The 19933-nt window shown below is 44.6% G+C and overlaps 1 protein-coding gene across 1 annotated transcript; it reads right to left on the bottom strand.

Moving 5' to 3' along the window:
* Nucleotides 1-811: 811 nt before the first annotated feature.
* Nucleotides 812-18868, bottom strand: iqsec1b (IQ motif and Sec7 domain ArfGEF 1b). Its single transcript, XM_079186140.1, has 13 exons — nucleotides 18593-18868; nucleotides 14771-16032; nucleotides 14042-14203; nucleotides 11989-12111; nucleotides 9385-9551; nucleotides 8705-8844; nucleotides 7985-8014; nucleotides 7738-7863; nucleotides 7549-7648; nucleotides 6554-6715; nucleotides 6255-6431; nucleotides 3982-4031; nucleotides 812-2275 (listed from the first exon to the last, which is right to left on the bottom strand). The coding sequence occupies exons 2-13, from the start codon at nucleotides 16024-16026 to the stop codon at nucleotides 1748-1750; spliced, it is 3021 nt and encodes a 1006-aa protein (XP_079042266.1). The 5' UTR covers nucleotides 16027-16032; nucleotides 18593-18868; the 3' UTR covers nucleotides 812-1747.
* Between the last annotated feature and the right edge of the window lie 1065 nt (nucleotides 18869-19933).

Below are 19933 nucleotides of genomic sequence, written 5' to 3'. Positions count from 1 at the left end.
TCTACCATTAATCATTTTTAGTTTTTAAAAACTGTCGACTGCAACACTGATATAGTTTGGGAATACACGACAGTTAGAAAATAGCCTGGAAAGACATTGTTACATGCAAAATTATTTTTCTTTGACATTCTTTATCAGCGTGGAAGGTCCAGTCCATCCGAATCCCCTGTGGATACTTGCACTTGACTGAAACATAAGGGAAGAAATGACAAAGGACGTTCGGGGGGGGGCACACACAACTCTAACAGAACCAAACAAAATGGAACAACCACCGGATTGAAATAGCTCTTAGACACAAAAAAAAGTAAATACATATTGCACATACAAGTAAAAATAAAAAAAATCCATCTTTTAGTCTTCAAACAGATTCAGACTAAATTCTGCCATTGATATCAACTAAATAGAACAAGTGCTGTGTCTGTCACTTTTCATATGCTCCAGCACCCCCTCCTCTGCCTCCGCTCTGCACACGCCACAGACGGGACGGCCGTCCGGTAATATGTCAGAAGGATGATTGATATAAAAACTGCCTTTCCCGGTGAACGAAGCGAAGTGGCCGAGCGCCGTCGCAGAATGATAATTATTGATTTTCTGCCACTGTGCTCGAGGCGCCCGCTCTGTGGGACGCGCAGTGAAACCGAAGAGGGGACTACTCAGCCAGCTGAGAGCTTCCACATTCAGGGAGGAAAGTTAAAGACCCCGCTACACGGTTCGCGCAGACTGTCAGCTTCCGGGAAAAACAAAAACTCCTCCTCCTCCTCCTCCTCCTCCTGCACGCCTGCATCCCACCAGGTTGCAGTTCAGTCCGTATCGTTTATTGGACTCCCAAAAAAACCTTTGTTTTAAAAAAATAAAATGATGGCGGACATTCAGGTGAATCTGTTTTGCTCGGCGGCTCGTTGTGGCTGAGAGACAATTACGAAACCAAAGACGAGCGCGGTTGGACGTCACTCTATTAAAGGCCGGCGTGCAAAGTCTGCAGCGGCCTTCGACAATCTCATCCTAACTCAAAGGCAGCAGTTACACAGCAGTATCCTCGCTAACTGCCTCACTAATAAAAGCTCTGATCGGTTTCTTAACAGTGAAAATACGCCAGCTATGTGCCAGTATAATATACTGAGAGTTATAATCGACGTTGTTTTGTTCTGTAATAATATAATAATAACAGTTGATATTATCATTTTACAAAACACTATGCACAATATACACAAAGCAATTCTTGTGACTAAATTAGTAAATGCTTCCATAATTGGCACATTTATCACTGCAAACAGAGATATCACAGTGCACTGTGAGCTACTGCTACATTAAATACTGGTACGGCTACTGTACGGCTGAGGATGACTGTTCTGTCCGTTCAGCCACGCCACCCCCCCACACACTAGGTTAAATCTTCTGTAAAATACCTGTGAGCAAGATATAAGTTTGTGTCAATTTAATTTTACTGAGGAGAAACAGTAGTCGTGGTCTTTGTGCATGCTCTTGCGTCATTGTCTGCTGCTCCAGAGGCAGCCAGGCGTGACCTGTGAGATGAAATGAAAGGGAGCGACTGGAGAGGAAATGTGTTTGTATTGAATACGCTGCCCCGAGCGTAACAAAAAAAAAAAAAAAATGCCAAAGGCGGCACAGGATCTCGTCTGGCTTCACATCCCCAGACCGGCGGATGCACAGTGCAAACGTCTCATCAGCCTCGGATTTAAAAAAATCAAGAGGTCAGTCAGAGAGCCCCCCCCCCCTTCCATGCGCCTCAGACCACGGTGCTGATGCCGCTGTGTTTGGGCTTGGCGCTGCTGGGCGCCTGGGAGGGCGCCGGCGGTGGGCCATGGTGGTGGGGCCCGTGGGCGGGGTGCGGCGGGTGGCCCCCGTGGCCGTGGGGGTGCGGCGGGTAGGCCGGCTGCTGGCCGTGAGGCGGTGCCGGGTGGTACTGGTGCGGTGGATGCTGCAGGTGGGCCGGCGGGTTGTAGTGGTGGTGGTGGTGGTAAGGCGGGGGGTTCTGGGTCACGTGGCAGAACTGGGCGTGGTGAGAGTGCGCGGAGGCCGGCGCGTCCGTGTCCGACCGGGCCGTGTGGTGCAGGTTGGCGGGGTGAGGGGTGTGGGAGATGAGGGTGGGGTGCAGGGCCTGTGGTGTGGGGCTGGGGGACTTCACCCGCCGGGTGCCGAACAGAGTTCCAAGCAGCGAGGAGGAGTTGGGCAGGGACTGGCCGCTGTGGCGGGACGGGCAGTCTCGGCCCGAGGGGGTCCTCCGGCGCAGGTGAGGGCTGCTAATGATGGACCCCTGCAAGAGAGAAGACGGTCAGAGCTCAGCAGAGACACAGACACAGGGCAGTCTACTCTTGCTGTCCAGCAGATATAAGTGAAGGTATACTTGCTGCAGATTCATATTTCAGCAGTTATTTAAGGGCCAAAAGACATATTTGTCGTGAGAAAAACATCACCCTGAGCCATCATACACCGTATCTGCACCGTCACAAGCAGACAGTCTTACCGTCACTAATATATCTGCTTTCCAAAGTTACAGTAACCCCTTTTGATTTCCATGTGGCCCCACTTTAGAGTGCTTATAGAGCGATCTGAAGCCGCAGCCTGTATACAGGACACACATTTGTATGCAGTACCGTTTTTCAACTGTCAAGTTCGGAGTCACCAAAAGTGCACTACTCAGTTAACTGATGTGGTTTGATGTTTCTACGTTCCCACTCAGCAAGATGAAAAAAAAAATACTTCATAGGATTTTTTTTAAAAAGGGCAGAGTAACACAGAATAACAAAATACACAATCAAAACAAAAGTTTATGTTAAAGAAATGAAGCGAATCTTTCAGGAGCCATGCACAACATGCAAACTAAACTATAAAGGTTCAAGGTTATTTTATCTTCATTTAAAACTATTTCTGTGGTGGAGAACGGAGGATGAGTTGAGGAAAGAAGCTGATGTGCACTCTGGTGGTACGTCAGCAGATACTTCTGTATCGCTTGCCAGGGTATCGTCTTTTAATATAATTTGGGCCCCGCGCAGGCACCTCACCTCACCGATGACTCATTAGATCCAAAAGAGAGTGTTGAGTTGTGATGTGTTCTTACTTTGAAGTTACTATGAGGCACTTTTAACTGTTTATGAGAGCATTTCTATTTGACCTTTATAAGTAAACAAGACCATGATCGAGAAGATTGTATTTTTCTATATAGCTGTTCTTAACGCGCCAGGCTGACAAGTTACCCAGCTAACAGCTAACTTAATTAAACTGTGCTTTGGGCCACAGACTGTGTGGATAGTATTGAGAGATGGATTTTTTTTGGTTTTGACAACAGCTCCGTATCCAAACTGGCACTGAAGAACTGAAGACAATAGGGCTAGTGTCAAATCAACAACAATTAAATCAAGGTAACTCAGTTAGCCATATACAAATGGCCCTGATCACAGAGGTTGGATGGCTTGACAGAGTTTTTATTAACTGGGAATCATCTGTGCTGTCATGCTAGGATTCTTTCACTGCAGCACACTGCTGGCTAAGTGTGACAATGGCAGAAGGAAGAGGGTGGAGGAACGTCTTGTCGAGGTCATGGGCCACTTCAAACTGTGCGAGCATGCAGAAGCTGACAAAAGCACATCCAGATCCACTTGGAGTGAACAAAACAAAACAAAACAGGACGAAATTCAGGAAATGCCTAGAACTCTAACCCGCTTACAACGAGAGGATGACTCAAAGGTGGGAGTCTACCAATCAACACAGAGCAGCCCTAGTGTGAGTCAGGGGTAGTATTAGTCGTGTCATGCCGTGCACATCCAGGGTTAAGACGCGTGTCGGCGGATCATTCCCGTTGCATGCACAGTGACCAAGATGCTCACCACAAAAACACCACCAAAAACAGTGAAAGAAACCAAACTCAAACCACAAATAAACCAAACAAAACAAAAAACAGAGGCTTGCGCGTTCAGATTGAACAACACAAAGTCAGCTTGGCGTCAGTTGCGTCCCACTTACTTCAATATTGCTGTCTAGTGATCCCGCACTGCTGCGTCTCCCACGCTTGCCTGCCCAGAACATGCAACATGACAGATTAGACACACCCGGGTTAACAAGTGATGGTGCACACATCTCTTCCGTCTACAGCGGAGGGGGAGGGGCGCTAGCGCCCTAAGGTGACAACAGTGGCACACGGCTAAGCTAGCAGCAGACCGGTCAGAGGGAGGCGAGTAGAGACTAAAGGGAAAAAGGAAAAAAGCGAGGCACTGCTACAACTCCACAAGGTTTTACTCAGTGACTACACAGCCGGCCGGAGACACTTGCCATTAGTAAAACCATTGCAATCTGGCTGCATTAAAGGGATATGCATTTCACCCCCGTTAACTTGCAAGACTCATAAAGGCATATAAAAAAAAGAATGGGCAAAATCGAAGCAGCAGAGGCCGAGATATCCTTTAATTAATTTTAGTCCCGAGAATGTGTCCCGAAATACACTGTGTCCTACATTTGCCACAATGCAACCAAATGATACATTTGATCAGACACTCCCCACCTGGTAAATGTTCACGCTTTTCGAACTTCACATCTCCAGTTTCTAACTGAGGCTTTCTGTTTGTGGTCTTCTTTTAAATTTGTAGTCTCCAAACCCAAACTGAGATTACCCAGATGACGTCACGATAGCCATGTTTCCATTCAAATTATCAGCAAATATTTCGTAAAAAAAGAAATGCAAATTAGGCACATTTCTATTAGCTCGGCTACAGCGTAGTTTAGCCAGAAGTTGGCGCTAAAGGCCACGCATGGCTGTAATCCGTCAGTGAACAGTAGAAGAAGAGGCTGTGAACCAGGAAACAAGTCGGCTTGGCCATCTCACCATCCAACAGAGGAAAATGGATGGAGTTCTTCAGGGCTGTGTTTCAAATGGGCAAGTTTTTCTTTCATGTCGGACAGTGTTGGCCATGTTTAATGCCAACTATGTCTAAATATTAACAGATTTACATATTATAGTTGCATCTTAATCTTAGGATGGCACTTAGGCCATGAACAGAAACCAATATTTGGTAATTTCTGCCTGTTCTGTTTGTTCTAAAAATCTAAATTATTAGACTTACAGATTTACATCTTACATTTACATTTGCATCATAATCTTATAAGACGGCCTTTAGGCCATTAACAGAAACCAATATTAGGCAATTTCAGCCTGCTTAAACAATCACAATATGTTAAGTGGACACTTAGGCCATGTTCTGTATTAGAGTCTAAAAGTATTGCATTGATTTAAGTAACATATAAGAGCAGGAGCTACAGAAATACTTTTTGTGATATGTGGGCACACCAATGAACTACAGTAATGTCATGCGGTTTAGTAGTGTTGCAAAGTTACAGGCCACCCCTGCCATAATCCATTCAGCATATCAACACTTTTTTGAATAAGTCAAAAAAACACTTTGAGTGAGCGTAAAATCTTTTCATTGAATTTTTCCATTTCCATACAGCTTTTCTAGCGCGATACATCAAAATACGCATAATGAATGAAAACAGGGCTTATGACATCATCAGGGTGATTTTGTTAGACTTGACAAAGCTCTTGCAGAGCCACAGAAGACCACATTCCTGACTACTGGTAAACTGACTTTGTGTAAACCTGTTAAGTCGGTAGAGTTCCCCTTTAAGTGTCGAGGAAACTGCATTAATACGAGTACATTTTTACGTGAAGCAAACCTAAAATCTTGTAGACTGATTTTAACTGAGTGATGCACAACCAGCTCCTTGGGGAAATGTAGGCCTCCAAAACCCCATAAAGACTGCCACTCCAACGTGTTGCGTCTCATTCAAAGATCATCAAAAGCACCGACCACTGCTCTGCTAGTCCGAACCCTGTGCTTAGGTCACTGAGTGTGTTTGTGTCGAGGCGACTCTCCACGCCCCAAATCAACCGGACAACATTAATTCCTCTTACCGCTCAGACGCTCAAATTGACCACAGTGACCTACATAGTGCTGCCTCCTCCCCCCCCGCCGGCGGTGAAGGATTATCAGTCGATGGCCTCCAGTAAAGTACACCTGGGCCCATTAGCAGAACACCCATGTCTATGTCTGTGCTTCACTGGCTTCATGGATCAGAGACTAAGATGGCTACCACCCAAATCAAAACCGTACAGGAACAGGAACTCGGCTTCTTCCAAATTGATTATCGACTGCCGGGAGTGAACAGTGTCGTGCCAGCGGTGCGGCTTTGTACGCTCTACTTTTGGGAGATGAGTATGTCGCCATAGCAACCCCTGTTTTTACCTGCGTCCGAGAGGTCGCGTAGGGAGCTGCTGAGGGCGCTTCTCTTCAAACCCTCGCTGACGGCGTAGCTGTCGTCGAGGCTCCCTCGGCTCAGGTTGCCGTTGCCCGTTTCCTTCTTCAGCCCAGAACACTGGGACATGCTGGGCCTCACCACGCCCTTCTGCTTTTCTAGCTCAGCTGGAAACACATATACAACGTTAACAGCAACCCAGACTTCTCTCTGTTGTAGTCTCACATTTAAACAGACCATAGTCTAGGTGGAAGTGATGGGCACAGATATGTAGAGAGAAAATGCTCACATTCTATCCGGTACTTCTCCATCTCTTGGACTTCAGCGATAGATTCTCGCAAATCGTCAGTGAACTTTTTGCGGTCCTGAGGATTGGGTGCATTGAAGTTGATGAGGACTTTGATGTCAGCTCCGGGAATGGCTGAGGTCAGACGGACTCCATTGGGATAATCTAAAGGGCGAGGAAATCAATGCTTTAACCTGAGGTCACACGAAGTAGACAGACCACGACGGGGCGTCTACAGAATTCAACTTCTGCAACCATTAAAGCTGCAGTTGGTCATTTCTTTTTTTTATATCATAGTTTATCCTATCTCACAGTAGCACATGACAGATAATCTGTAAAAAAAACGTAATGTTCTTCTACCTCCTTTTAGTACTCTACATTTGCAAGACTTCACCGTGCCCGAAGTAAAACAACCAATCAGAGACGAGAAGTCAGCTGTCAATCACTCACAAAGCTCTTCACTTTGATCTAAACATTTAAGGCAAGAAATAGGCAATGCAGTAACAGAATCGTGATAAACATTTGATCAACGCTGCATAGTTCGACAGTTTAGGATCAGTGATTAACAGCTGCGTTAGAGACTCTTCGGCTCTGATTGGCTGATGTCCTTCGAGCGTGGCGGAATCTTACAAATGCCACTAAAACCCTAAAAGGAGGCGGAGGAATCTGATTTGTTCACAGATTATCTGTCTTGTGTATTACGATATAGTGACAGTTTGAGTAAATATGACCAAAAAGTCATATTTTATTTCAATAAGAGTTACCAACTGCAGCTTTAAGATGTCAATATGCTTCAAACAAAACGCTTGTTTGATCACTGAACACTGTCTGAAACCTCATCCTTCTGTACGTTTTTTGATATCAGAGTCCAAACTGCTTTGTGGTGTGGCCCTTCTGAACCACCATAAACATGTTTTATGTTTTAGTACATACTAGTTTGTTTGAAGCGTACTGACACCTTTAGAGAGAGCGTACACAAAAGCAAACACGGCACTTACACTGGTTCTCAAAGAGCAGCACTTGCATGCCGTAAAGTGAGAAGGACTGCCGAAAGCTGTACGTCACAGAGTTCTTCTTCTTTTGGAAAATCTTTGTAACCTATGAAAAAGAAAAAAACTGGTTTAGACTCTTTCAGTGAATGAGTGAATGAGTTCTCAGTGTGCCCGGAAGACTAATGTCTGCCTTACCACCAGCAGGTCGTTAAAGAGGAAGATCTCCCTTTGGTGAAGGCCCAACTTCTGAGGTTTGTTGGGGTCGGGTACTTCAAAAAGTCTGCAGTAACAGACCAGTCTCCGGTGGGGTAAAGAAAGCACCTGTGCACACCATCAAAACTTATATACATTCCACAATGTGTGCAGAAAGGCTTTTTAAAATGTTTTACAAATATTTCCACTCAAACATTTAGATTCAGATGACAGGAAGAGTAATACTCACACAGCCCAGACCATGGTGTAACGAGCCGATCTGTGGAGGAAGAAATACATACGAGAGTCATTCTACAGGGGTCAGTGAACACATACGATACATCAATCAATCAACAAGAAAAATGGGCCGAATTTAGAATCAGGAAAACTAGTTTTATGGATCGCGGAACAACCTAAATGCGTTCCTCACAATCCATCTACGTGTGCTGTGTTCCTCAAGCTTTATGACCACGACGTCGCCATGGTCCCTTGGACTTCTGCTGATTTGCGTCACCAAAAGTGGAGTTGGTTTGATAAAAAGGGCATGAATGGAGGGAGAGGAAGGGCTGGGGCTTTTGAGTAAAAACACCTTCATGATTATATGGCGCGAGGCTGTTTATCTCATTTATTATTACGGAGCTTGTCAGAAGGCACTTTCCTTGGCTCGCTCTCAGGGCAAAAGACATATTACAGTCATTCAGCATGAAGGGCTCCGGGGCCCGAAGAATCGATGAGTCACACAGCGAAGAGAGCAGGTTCAGGTAAAGAACGCTCTTTCATTTCTTTTCCGTTTTTTTTTAGAGAACGCCGGCCGTGAAGAAAACCGCCGCTCTCTGTGACAGCCCAGAGGGTACATTGGGTAATTTGGTACAGCACGCTCCCCATTAGTTTCAGCTCCTGAATGGAGGGCGAGATGAAAGCGACCACAATCTACGCGCGGCGGTCCCCACAAGGGCAAGCTCAAACTCACCGGCTTTTTTCCGACGATGAGTTTTTCCACTTTCTGGACCTGGGACACGTGGTCTTCGTTGGTCTTGAGCTCCCGCTTGCGAATACGCTCATAAATCCCCACCAGCATCTCTCGGGGGATGTCTTCCCCATCATCCACTCCTGTCAGAGGATGAGAGGAGAAGAGAGAGAGAGAGAGAGAGAGAGAGAGAGAGAGAGAGAGAGAGAGAGAGAGAGAGAGAGAGAGAGAGAGAGAGAGAGAGAGAGAGAGAGAGAGAGAGAGAAGGATTAATGATTAATTCAGAGATTTATGAGAGTTGATGAACCCTTTGAATTTACCTACACACTGCTGCGCTGCACACATTTCTCACGGACAGAGATGTTCTTCTAGCTCTCTGAGGACAAACATTTGTCCACTCAATACTGTACTTTAATTACTGACTACTCCAGTAGGCAGAGAAATGAGTTAGCCATGCCGTAAAGCCCCCGCTAATACCCTCAAAATCTGTTGAGGGCAACTAAAAAGAGATTTGTCTAACTAGCAAAGCTCTCTTGGACACAACTTCCAAAAAAAACCCCAAAACCTTATTGACACGGCCATTAGTCAAAGCAAAATGCATGCACAAAACTTAATTTGAAGTGAATGTTCATCCAGCGTTTAAAGATAATCAGGCTTTTGTGACAGTAAGCCGGACAAAGTACCTCGAAGGTTCTTGACAAAGTCCTCCAGCTTCATCTTCCTCTCCGGCTTGACGTTGGGGCTGTACATGTCCGTGTTGAGGAGGATGATGGCAAAGGCCAGGATGAAGATGGTGTCGGGGTTCCTGAACTGCCGCACCACTCCGGGGTTGCAGATGCAGTAGCGTTGGCTGCGGAGAGGATGTTGGACACGGAAACTTTCAAATCTTATTTTTGCCAAGTAATCAAGAGGCATTTCCTTGCTATTTGTTGTTAATGGTGCAGTTATTTTGTCAGCTGTGTTTAAATCCCCTATGTTGTTTGTTGTGGGGGAGAAGTTTTGGTGCTGATTAACAGTGTCAGTACCGTTACTTGATTGGTGAGATATCTGTGTGGGCAGGTTTTGTTTCCAACAAAAATAACTACCAGGAAGGTCGTTTGCCATCAAAATATCTGGACCTGGATCTGATCAACGAATACACATCTGGATGAAATATAGGGCGTTTATCAAGCTAGGCTAACTTCATGGAATACAAACTCAAGCCTCTCCTGTAGTGGAATTATCATATTATTAGTCCCACTGCTAATACAATGCTTTTCATAAATGTGCCCGTTCACTGGTCAAAAATAGGAAAACTACTTCAACTTAGGTGACATGTAACGCATGTGATAATTATTTTACATGTTCAAACTTAGATTTACCAAATAATCCTATTTTAACGGCTTTAAGACGATACTGAAAATAGACTCAACCGGGCCGAATTTGACCTATTTTCCTCCACACTGTGATCACATTTGTTATTGTTAACGTCACGTGCACACTTATTGGCCTGTCACTATGGCTATTTAAAGCTAAAGCTTTTATCTTAAGATACCAATGACGTGTTGATATCATCATAGTATCCTGATATCATCATAGTTTAAACTTTATTTCACACAGCGGGGAAAACTCTAATTAAAGTTGGACACAGTAACATCTGAACACCATTAAAGGACAAAGCATCAACAAAGCATCAATGTGAAGACTTTCCTTCAAGGCGAAATAAATCAGTAACCATCCCTGTTAATTCCACTCGTTGGCAGGAATATCAGTATTGATAACAATATTGAGCTCTCCACTATCTGAGCTGTGATCACATACATTTGAATAATGCGTCACAGTCTTGAGCCGAAAGAACGATGTACCGCTGAGGACTGTCGATACAGCCTGCAGCCTTACCAGCCTTATAATCCACCATAAAGTGAGTCTATGGTCATATCTGGACTGGGCTGCCCGGGGGTGAGCCACATGATCAGTTATCGTTATCTCCACAATATAACAGTGACTGCGATGTTTACTGAGGCTCGAAATGTCCTTGCTCAGCGCTGATCGAAGCTGATTCTCTATGGGCATGAGAGCACCTTTCTACCAGAGGTTTGGAGAAATTAAATGAATCCCAAACAACATCCATCAGCAGCCCTGAGGGAGGTTTTCCTCAACTTTTTGAATTAATTTCCTCTAAATGAGTTTCTGTAATGATCTGGAAGAACACAGTCTGGATTTAGAATGACTCTGCACTGATGCTCTTGTGCCAGAGAGTGTTAAAGACGGCGACTTTTGGTGTCACCAATGGGAGGGCAATGGTGTTTAGACCATTGACTGTGTATAGATCATAGACTGTGTAAAGATAGCCTCCAATTCCTCCCACTTTATTAAAGTGAAGCCAAAATATCACGCATATGGCAGCTGCCATCTTGCGCTTTTGCTGTCATTTGGAGCTAGAGTCATCTGTGTTTATTTTCTACGCATTATCTATTTAAGTGAGTTCCCAAGAGCAACCACGGACACATTGGGTTAAACTGAAACAGCTGTTGCTCTGAAACGGTCGTTAGAAATATTGATGCTGGTAACACTTTTGATTCAACTATTAAAGGTTGCTAACTTGTCTGGATGGCTGGGGCAAAATGTGTAAATACACAAGCATATTTTTGATGACGTTGGCTGTAGAAAGGTCTATTTATGATCAAATTGAGGCATGTTCTATTACACAGACTTGTGATGCTTGTTTCGGGAGCGTCATCATATCACACAAGACGTTGTACACGGCTTCATCTGTCAATCATGACGTCACATCCTCTTTATGGCATAAAATAACAAATTAAAACCAAACTTACAAAAGAAATGAACACTTGAACTTACATCAGCGTGATACAAACTACTTTAAATGATGGAGACCATCTTTTGATGAAAAATGTATTTGACGTGTACTTGCCCATGTTCCATCCACTTACACGGAGGGGGCGGGGTTTATGATCTACACTACAACCGGCCACCAGGGGGCCACTAAGATGTTTTGGTTTTACTTTTGGGGCGATTGTCATTTCGTCCATTATGTACAGCCTATGTTTTGGACATGTGACATGTTGCAAGCTAGCTTGTGCTACCCATTATCCATACACGCTGTGTAAATACTAGTCATGGCAATGAACCCGGTAATGATCATCCTGTCACGTAATTCTCAATTGGTCGAAGCTGATGTAACATCACTTTATTCCTCCTTGCTGTGGAAAATGATGTCCATGATCCATCATTGCGTCTACACTGGTTTGAGTGATGAACCCATGCGTTGTGTCCCCGGTGTTTCTCACCTGTAGGCCTCTATCAGCCGCTCGACCTTCTGTGCTTCACCCTGCACTCTTATGTGTGCCTGGAATTTCCTGAGGGCTTCGTCCAGCTCCATAGCGGAGAAGTCCATTTCGTCCACCACACAGCTGGTGAAAAACACAGCGGGCAGTGGGAAGATCAGTCTTTTCAAATGAGAATAACTTTATTCTTCAAGAAAGCTGGATGGGATTCAGCACTGTATAACTGCCCCTAATGAGTGGCTACAGGCTTCAAATTTAATATGAAATACATACAGCTGCTGCTTGTAGAAAACAGCCTTGTTTCAGCTCAGTGACACAATTTATTGTAGACATTTTCTTTTTAAATTTGAACTTTTTAAATTTGAGTATGTTTTATTGCTTTTACTTGAAGCAGTACTAATAATTTCCACAACAAGCGCAACACATCACAGACATATTATCACCTTGTTATGGCTAACGAGTTAGCAAACAGTTGCCCATTTACCCACACAGTAGACAGAAAGCAATATTAGCATTGATTTGGAGTCCTGTTTCAGGCAACCAGATAAATGAATATAGATGAAATATTCCCTCTCCTTGAAGCTCTGTTTTGGTGTCCGTCAACTGGCTCTTTAGTTGCTCAATGCTGCATTTATTTCATTAACTATCACTAACTATGCCTGTCTGTGGTTTGGTATTGGACAAGTAGCATACAGTGGGTTTATCAGATATTTCTCTTCGCCAAAAACAGCTGCCTGCTGCTGGAAATTTACTTTCATGAGAGCAGTGAGACTGAACCAAAATCAACGACCTGGAATCGACTAAAACGCTCCATAGAGCTGAGGATAACGGCACAGCCGGGGGATAATTATTTGTCGGTTCGTCACCACAACCTTTTAAAGTAACAATCCTCATTTTCCCACTCTTTAGTGCAGGACTTTGACTGTAATGGAGCATTTGTCCACTGTGATATTGAAACTTTTACTTCAATAAAGTACCTGAGAACTTTTTCCGACACTGGAGTGAGGAGTTCGACTCGGCTCTCCAGAGCCCTGATACCTTGATACCGTTTATGTCAGAATTTATAGACATTTTCTCAAGGAGCCCTTTAGATATGCTTGTCAAACTGACATTGACAGACCTTTCCTGGCCTTATCCTCCTCTGAATCGCAATCAGCTCTGATAGCGCTGCTGGAGTGTGTTTCAGATAAGTCTGCCCAGTCGAAGGCATAATGTAGAGGCACTAGTGGGAAAATATGAGATATTTATGACTTCCTCCACATGTTTTTTTAGGACCCTAAACATATCTAGTTAAGATTAGTTAAGATCAACCTATGCCCATTGGGTTCGTGTGGCGGCCATCTTGAATTGACGTCCACGCCTTAACCAGACAACATACAAAGTAGCAAAAGTTATATTGTTATGAGCCTAAAATTTGTTATTTACTTATTTTTTTACCAATAGAGAATGTTTTTTACCATGTCAGTGATGTTTCCATTTGATTCCTGGTGTCAAAATGATATGGAAAAGTAGGTTCATCTGTCTTTGTATCTTGTCTGGTTCAGAAGATATGAAAATAAGAGTTTTTTCGCCACTGGTGTGGACGTTAACTCAAGATTGGCACCAAATGAACCCCATGGTCCATCAGTTGACCATTGCAACATGATATCATTAGGGTCCTAAAAATACAGATTCCAAAAAAACCAAATGCCATGTGGGTACAGAGGAACCTATTTCTTCTGCTAGCCTGATATAAATGTAGTCTGTGTGTTTATCTGAGCATCACAGCAATTTCCTGAGTGGATTCCATTTCTGTTTATTTCCTGGATGTAACATGAGTCATTATGTAGTGCTCAGAAACGCCAAAGAGTGCTGCTTGCAAATTGGCGACCATATTTACAACTGAATGATGATTTATGGTCATGTTCCAGGGATGAAGATAAAACTAAATTCTGTGCACTAGCAACGTTTACAAAGACAAATCAAAAGCCTGTTTTCAGGGTTGAGAAAAAAACGATCCTTCTGCACATAGAAGTGCATCAAAGAGTACAAAGATGTTAACTCGCTGCAAACTCACTCGAGGACATCTCGGTTGAACTGTTTCTGTCTGTTACCCAGGAACTCGCCAATCATCTGCCTACTCAAGCCTTTCCTCTGGAGCAGGAAGTGGGCCACACCCACTGGAGTGTCCGGTACAAAGTTTCGCTCTATCAGATACTGGATGCCTTTTTCTGGTTTCCTGGAGACATAGAAGAGGGTAGAGAGATAGAGATAGAGAGAAATAGGACATAATCCAAAATCTGTGATTATCCCACTGCACTTCTGTCCGTGGACAAATGTGTGTCAGATCAGGGACAGGATTTAGAGAGGCAGGGAGGGAGGGAGGGTGGTGGAACGGGATAAAGGCTGAGAGTGGGGAGGAGGGAGCTACTTTTTTCTGTGGTGTTCATCACAAATGATTAAAAGGAACTTAATGGCTGGCTCTGGAAAAGAAACCAAATCCACAATCATCTATGATTAAATGGAATCACAGAGGCTAAGATGAATCGCTCTGCATGAAGCGGGGCAGAATGAGTCCCAGGCTTGTCTGCACCTTAAGTAGAACAGACAGATAGTTGTGTTTCAATCAACATCAGGAGTTTCATGTTGGGTTCTAAAACATAAGGAATAGATTGGATCTAATTTACATAACCTCCTTTGTACCTCATAAAGTATTTAATGTACAAGGTACAAGAAATGTATCAGATTGTGTCGGAATCTGTGTCAGTAGTCTGTTAGCGGATCTTGTGTGGTGGAATGTACGTACTTGTTGAAGAGGTTGAGGCCAATTCGGTAGTGCCTCTTGCGGATGATGTCATTACTGAATGCAGGAGAGTCCCAGCTGTTGCGAGTCTCTTTGTGGTACGTCTGCTTGCTGAGCGTCTGCTCCCTCAGGCTGTCCCTGGACGAGGACTCGGAGCTGCAGTTGATGGTGTCATTGGAGTTGGACGTGCTGTTGATGCTGTCGTTGTCGCCATCGGAGAAATCGGACTCCGACTTGCTCTGCCGGTTGGCGGTGCCGTTGATGGCCAGGTGGGCCTCCAGTTGCCGTGGCCGATGGCGGGTGGCATCCTCGTCTCTGGAAGGCCCTCGGGGGGGCAGGCCGTGGCCGATTTGTTTGGGGCTGCTCTGCTGGTTGCTGAGGCTCCGGTCGTAGGCGCTCTGTCTCTTCAAGGAGCTGCGGTCGGAGCGATCACTCAGCTCCACCGAGCTGTCGCTCGGAGGCTCAATGGTCAGTAAGGGTAGGTGGTCCACCCGCAGACGCTGCTCTTGGCACTCTAGAGATGGTGTACTACGGCAGCTTGTGTCCGTGTCTCCTTTATCATCCTTATGAGCCAGTGACCAGTAGTCCTGGGAAGAGTTGAGGGAACGCTGACGCAAGTCGGATTCTGTGCTGGAGGGTCGGTCCACAGATTGAGACAGGGGCAGTGGTGGTGACAGTTCTTCTTCATCGATGTAAAGGGTGACATCGCTGTAAGACGCCGTCATCTCATCCAGTTTGCGGTGTTCCGAAGCGCCGTGGGAGGGTTTCACCTGGCAGGTGACCTCCCTGTCCATGTCCTGGTGGCCTCTCCCCGGCTCCGACTGGTTGTCGTCACCATGCAGACTGCGACAGTTTAGCGCATCATCTATGGACTCAGCTAGAGATTTGACCTGCCTGGAGAAGGCATCTTCTAGTTCTGTGATAGCGTCTGTGAAGTCGCTCTGCGTGGTGGGGGTCTTGGCTTGCATGCCCATCTCCCCACCGTGGTCCGACTGCACCAGTGCACCAATTTTGGTGCCGTCATCTGTTAGCGAGACCTGCTTTCCCTCGAAGTAGGAGCTGTGGACTTTTTCAGGTCCTTCAAAGGAAAACTGCATTCTCATATTGGATAGGACGATCCGTCTGGACATACGGTTCTCAGACATAGAACTTCTTAGGCGCTCAAAGTTCTTGTTCATCTGGTACTGGCGGAAGGCTGTCTGGATGGTGCGGGCTGCGTGCCGGGTTATGAAACGCCCACCATATTTACGCTCTAGCATCTCCACCTGCATATAGAGAAGGAAAATTGGTGTCATAAACGCATCTGAGAAACAGCTGAGGAAAGCCTACATACTCCCTTAGCTGCGTTGTAATGGCAATAACACCTTGCGAATGTTCTCCGTAATGCGACAACTGGTGATCGTGATCCTAGGTGAAAACAGGGATGATGGACACAGTATTCTGAGAAGGGGTGTATTTTTGATTTTATTGGAAGTAATACTTCACCTAGAATCTTTTTTAGTGTCAAACATTTGCATGAGAGAGAATATTCATTCTTGTGCTTGGAAATAGTAGTTTGACAAAATAATGGAAGGTCAAGTTCCACTTAGATTCTCTGCACCTGTTAACCACATCTCACAGTCTTCATCAGCACATTTTCTCAGTCGCCATTGAGATGGCTCACTTAGTTCATCTTAGTATGGAACTTTGGTCATGTGATACTAGTCATGCGAAGATTACTGAGCCAGATAGAGAAAAAAAGGTAGTTAATGGACCTTGATTTAGGATTAATTTGTCAAGCATGTTTGTGACAAAAACGTTATATGTCGTTTGGTGTATCACTTAAAAAAAAAAATCTAGAAAATGTACTCTGGATCAAAAGCTGTTTTCACCTGGAAGCAAAAGTAAGACGATATCTTAGAAGACATTACAGAATGAAGAATGGTGCTGTTGTCTTGTCTGTTTTTGCCCTGCCTTAAAAACAACCGAGAGGAGCTGATGGTGATGGCTTGAAGTTTTCTTAGACTCAAATAGACTCCTGGGGAAGACGGATAATGTTGAATTACGATGGGAACCCAGTTCGATGGATAAACTGGTAATGGCCCAAATAATGATGAGGAATTGCTCTCAGAAAGAAAATATGATTATAGTCGGGGACTGTTGGACATTAACATTTTTCAAATTAAGATGTATTCAAGACTAAGTATTAAAATAGACATTAATTAATAGTGTGAGCTGCACTGTTTAAATATCGTTCATTAAAAGAAGGATGAAAATGAATCAGTCGGGTGTACAGTATATTACACAGTGTACACTAAACTGTAATGACAGATATTATTAATGATTTTATCAATATTATTAATACACTGTCCAAGGCCCCTGTGCCTTTTACACACTGACCCAGTTTTCCCCCTATAGACTCATGGAGTAGAATGACACTAATCATGTTTCCTTGCGCCATGTGAGGGCCAAGGGGGTCGGTGGACTCACACTTCCCTCAAGGGACATGGACCACAACAGAAACTTCACTGCTTAACGAGAGGGCCAATGTCCTGTTGTTATATGACTTTTATTTGACCACCATGGGGAGCCCCAGCCTGACAACAGCTTGTAGTAACAGGTAATATAGTATTAACCTTCAGGTATTGTCACATCTATAAAAAAAGATAAAGATGCAATAAACATGTTAGACAATTTACTTGCAATTCATGATGTTGGCAGTTTGTTATGCATGTTTCTAATTATTAATTCCAAAGGGTGTTACATTTTGGACTTTTTTGGGCTGACCACATTTTCTATCAAATCTAATTATCCTCAGGAGTGGCTGAATCTGGTCCAAGTGGGTCCTTTTTGGATCCATTCCGTTCTGAGCTATGTTCCTCTGTCCGTGTATGCAGGTCAAGTATTATGGCAGGAACAAATCAATTGTGTGCTGTTTTGAAGTGTCCATGCAACTACATAGAACTAGTTTGCAAACCATTTTTTTTCAATGACATATTTTCACCTAGTAAAGTTGTTACGGCTAACATGTAAGCAAATAGTCCTTTATACCCAGAAGCCACATAGAAACATTAGCATTTGGTCGTGTTTCTGGCGACCCTGACAATTGCAAGTCCAATTTACTCTTCTTTTAGCCCTGTTTTGGGACCCAGTAACCCTTCTCTTTAGCTGCTAAATGCTCCACCATGTTAACCAGCTGCTAACTTTGTGAGTTGTGGTGTCTAAGGTGGTTTCTTTTACAGGAAACAGCTGTCTGCTGCTGCTTGAGGTTGATGAGAGTGCCGAGACTGAACCAAGACAGAACAGTTGCGGGCTGGAAACCAAAACAAGGAGCTAAAGGATGCTGCAGAGTTACTACAAACCAAAAGTTCACTTCGTACTGTGCAGGTTTTTTATTTATCTCGTATTGTGTCTAACATTAGTGAATCATAACGTATCTTAAGATCATATCAAACTTTTTCAACGGTAAGGCTTGTTTTTAGCCTAGCCATAAATATCTTTTGCTACTGCAACAGTTGTGGAGTTTGCGTCCACTTCTGGCCGGTTAAGAGGAATGAGGAGTCAGCAGTCAATGACGGTGTTAACTGTTCAATTAAGTAGGTTCTTCAAAACCAAGAGAGGTCCTTGAGCATACAGTCATACATGAGCAATAGAAATGATGATGCTGATGGCTCCAGCAGTATGACGGGATTAACTGCGGACAGACGGACAGATCACACAGACGTGACTGAATCTGCCCACAGGCTTACGCCTGGCGAAGATTACACAGTCATTTATTATCACCAAGCTTTATATTAGGTTTTTACAGACAGAAGTTGCCCCCCCCCCCCCCCCCCCCCCCCTCACCTGCTTGTCCTGCAGGTCCGATGAGAGCTCATAGCTCTCCGTCAGCGAGCGGGAGCGCTTGATGGCCTCCTCCTCTGCCTGTTTGCGGAGGATGGACTGGGAGTGCTGGAGCTTGGGTCGGCGGGGCCGCAGGTGGCCAGGCAGCAGGATGTGGCCGTAGAGCTGGCTGTCCAGGTGGTCGGGGCCCAGCCCGCCGCTGTGGGTCACTGGGATGCAACTGTAGCCGCCGCTGGGGTCCACAGAGGCGCCCACTTCGCTGCCTGCAGCATCACCTTCCACACTGCAACGCAAGGAGCACACTGGGGTTAGTTCGCTGAGTCACTGTCCTGAGGGCATGCACTGCTTTGTGATTCGGCGAGAGGCACGTGGCGGATGGGGAGAAGGGAACTTTAATACCTCTGGGAGGGGCATAACTATGTGTGCTGTCTTTAAACATTCCCCTTCACAATGCAGAACAACACCTTGAGTCATCCTAATCAGCAGAAAGACCCTACCGCTGCATCTCGATAAGAGTCAAATGAAACGCCTATGAGTAACACTGAAATCACAACAACATTATCAGCAGCTCCATCTCTACAATCTCAATCAAAACAGCACGCACAATGTCAGGAGCGATTAAAGCATGCGAGGCAGCGCCTATAATATTAATATCAATAAGGATCTTTTGTCTGCTCGCAGCGGCACAAACGCCAACCCGGGGACAGCCGATTGGATGAAATGTCAACCGCAGATCTGTTCACTTCCCTCCACACCTCTGAGACGCTGGTGGGGTTGGCTGAGAGGGATAACGTGTTCTGGTACTTGGACACAGCTCAATAACTACTTTGGGGAATCAAAGGTCACTGGAAGAAAAAAAAAAAGAAATCGAACTGATGCGATGCTTTTTGAATGTGCGAGATAACAAGCTGTCGACTCTCCGGAGACAGAAACCTTTGATTCTGAGGAGTTGAGCCTTTTTCTTTGTACAGAAGCAGAACTGGATGCCGACATATAGAAAGACTTAAGTGTGCATTATATACAGACATCAGCTCAATGAAATGCATGAGAAGCCAGATAATAAAAAGTGATGACGCCCTAGAGATAAAAGAGTATGAATCATGTAATCTACTGCTCAGATTACTTCATACAGTCCCACAACTAAAACACCCATGTCATCACATTGCTGCAATATTGATCCAATAGAGCAATAAAGCAATCCTGCTCTTTCATTTGCAGCATTGCCCACAATGTTGTATTACAACCATTAGTTACAGCTAATATATATATACACATACATATATACATACATACAGACATATAACATATATATATATATATATATGTGTATGTACCAAATGAAAT

Source organism: Pholis gunnellus (genome assembly GCF_910591455.1).
Source record: "Pholis gunnellus genome assembly, chromosome: 3".
Classification (NCBI taxonomy): Eukaryota; Metazoa; Chordata; class Actinopteri; order Perciformes; family Pholidae; genus Pholis; species Pholis gunnellus.
This window is presented reverse-complemented; position numbering and strand designations above follow the sequence as displayed.

Excerpts from the sequence above, each read along its gene's own strand:
- iqsec1b (XM_079186140.1), bottom strand. The coding sequence starts at position 16,026 with ATGCTAGAGCGTAAATATGGTGGGCGTTTCATAACCCGGCACGCAGCC. Across the intron at positions 7,649-7,737 it reads TCTTTAACGACCTGCTGGTG|GTTACAAAGATTTTCCAAAA; the intron begins GTAAGGCAGACA and ends TCTTTTTCATAG. Across the intron at positions 4,032-6,254 it reads ACGCGACCTCTCGGACGCAG|GCAAGCGTGGGAGACGCAGC; the intron begins GTAAAAACAGGG and ends TGTTCTGGGCAG.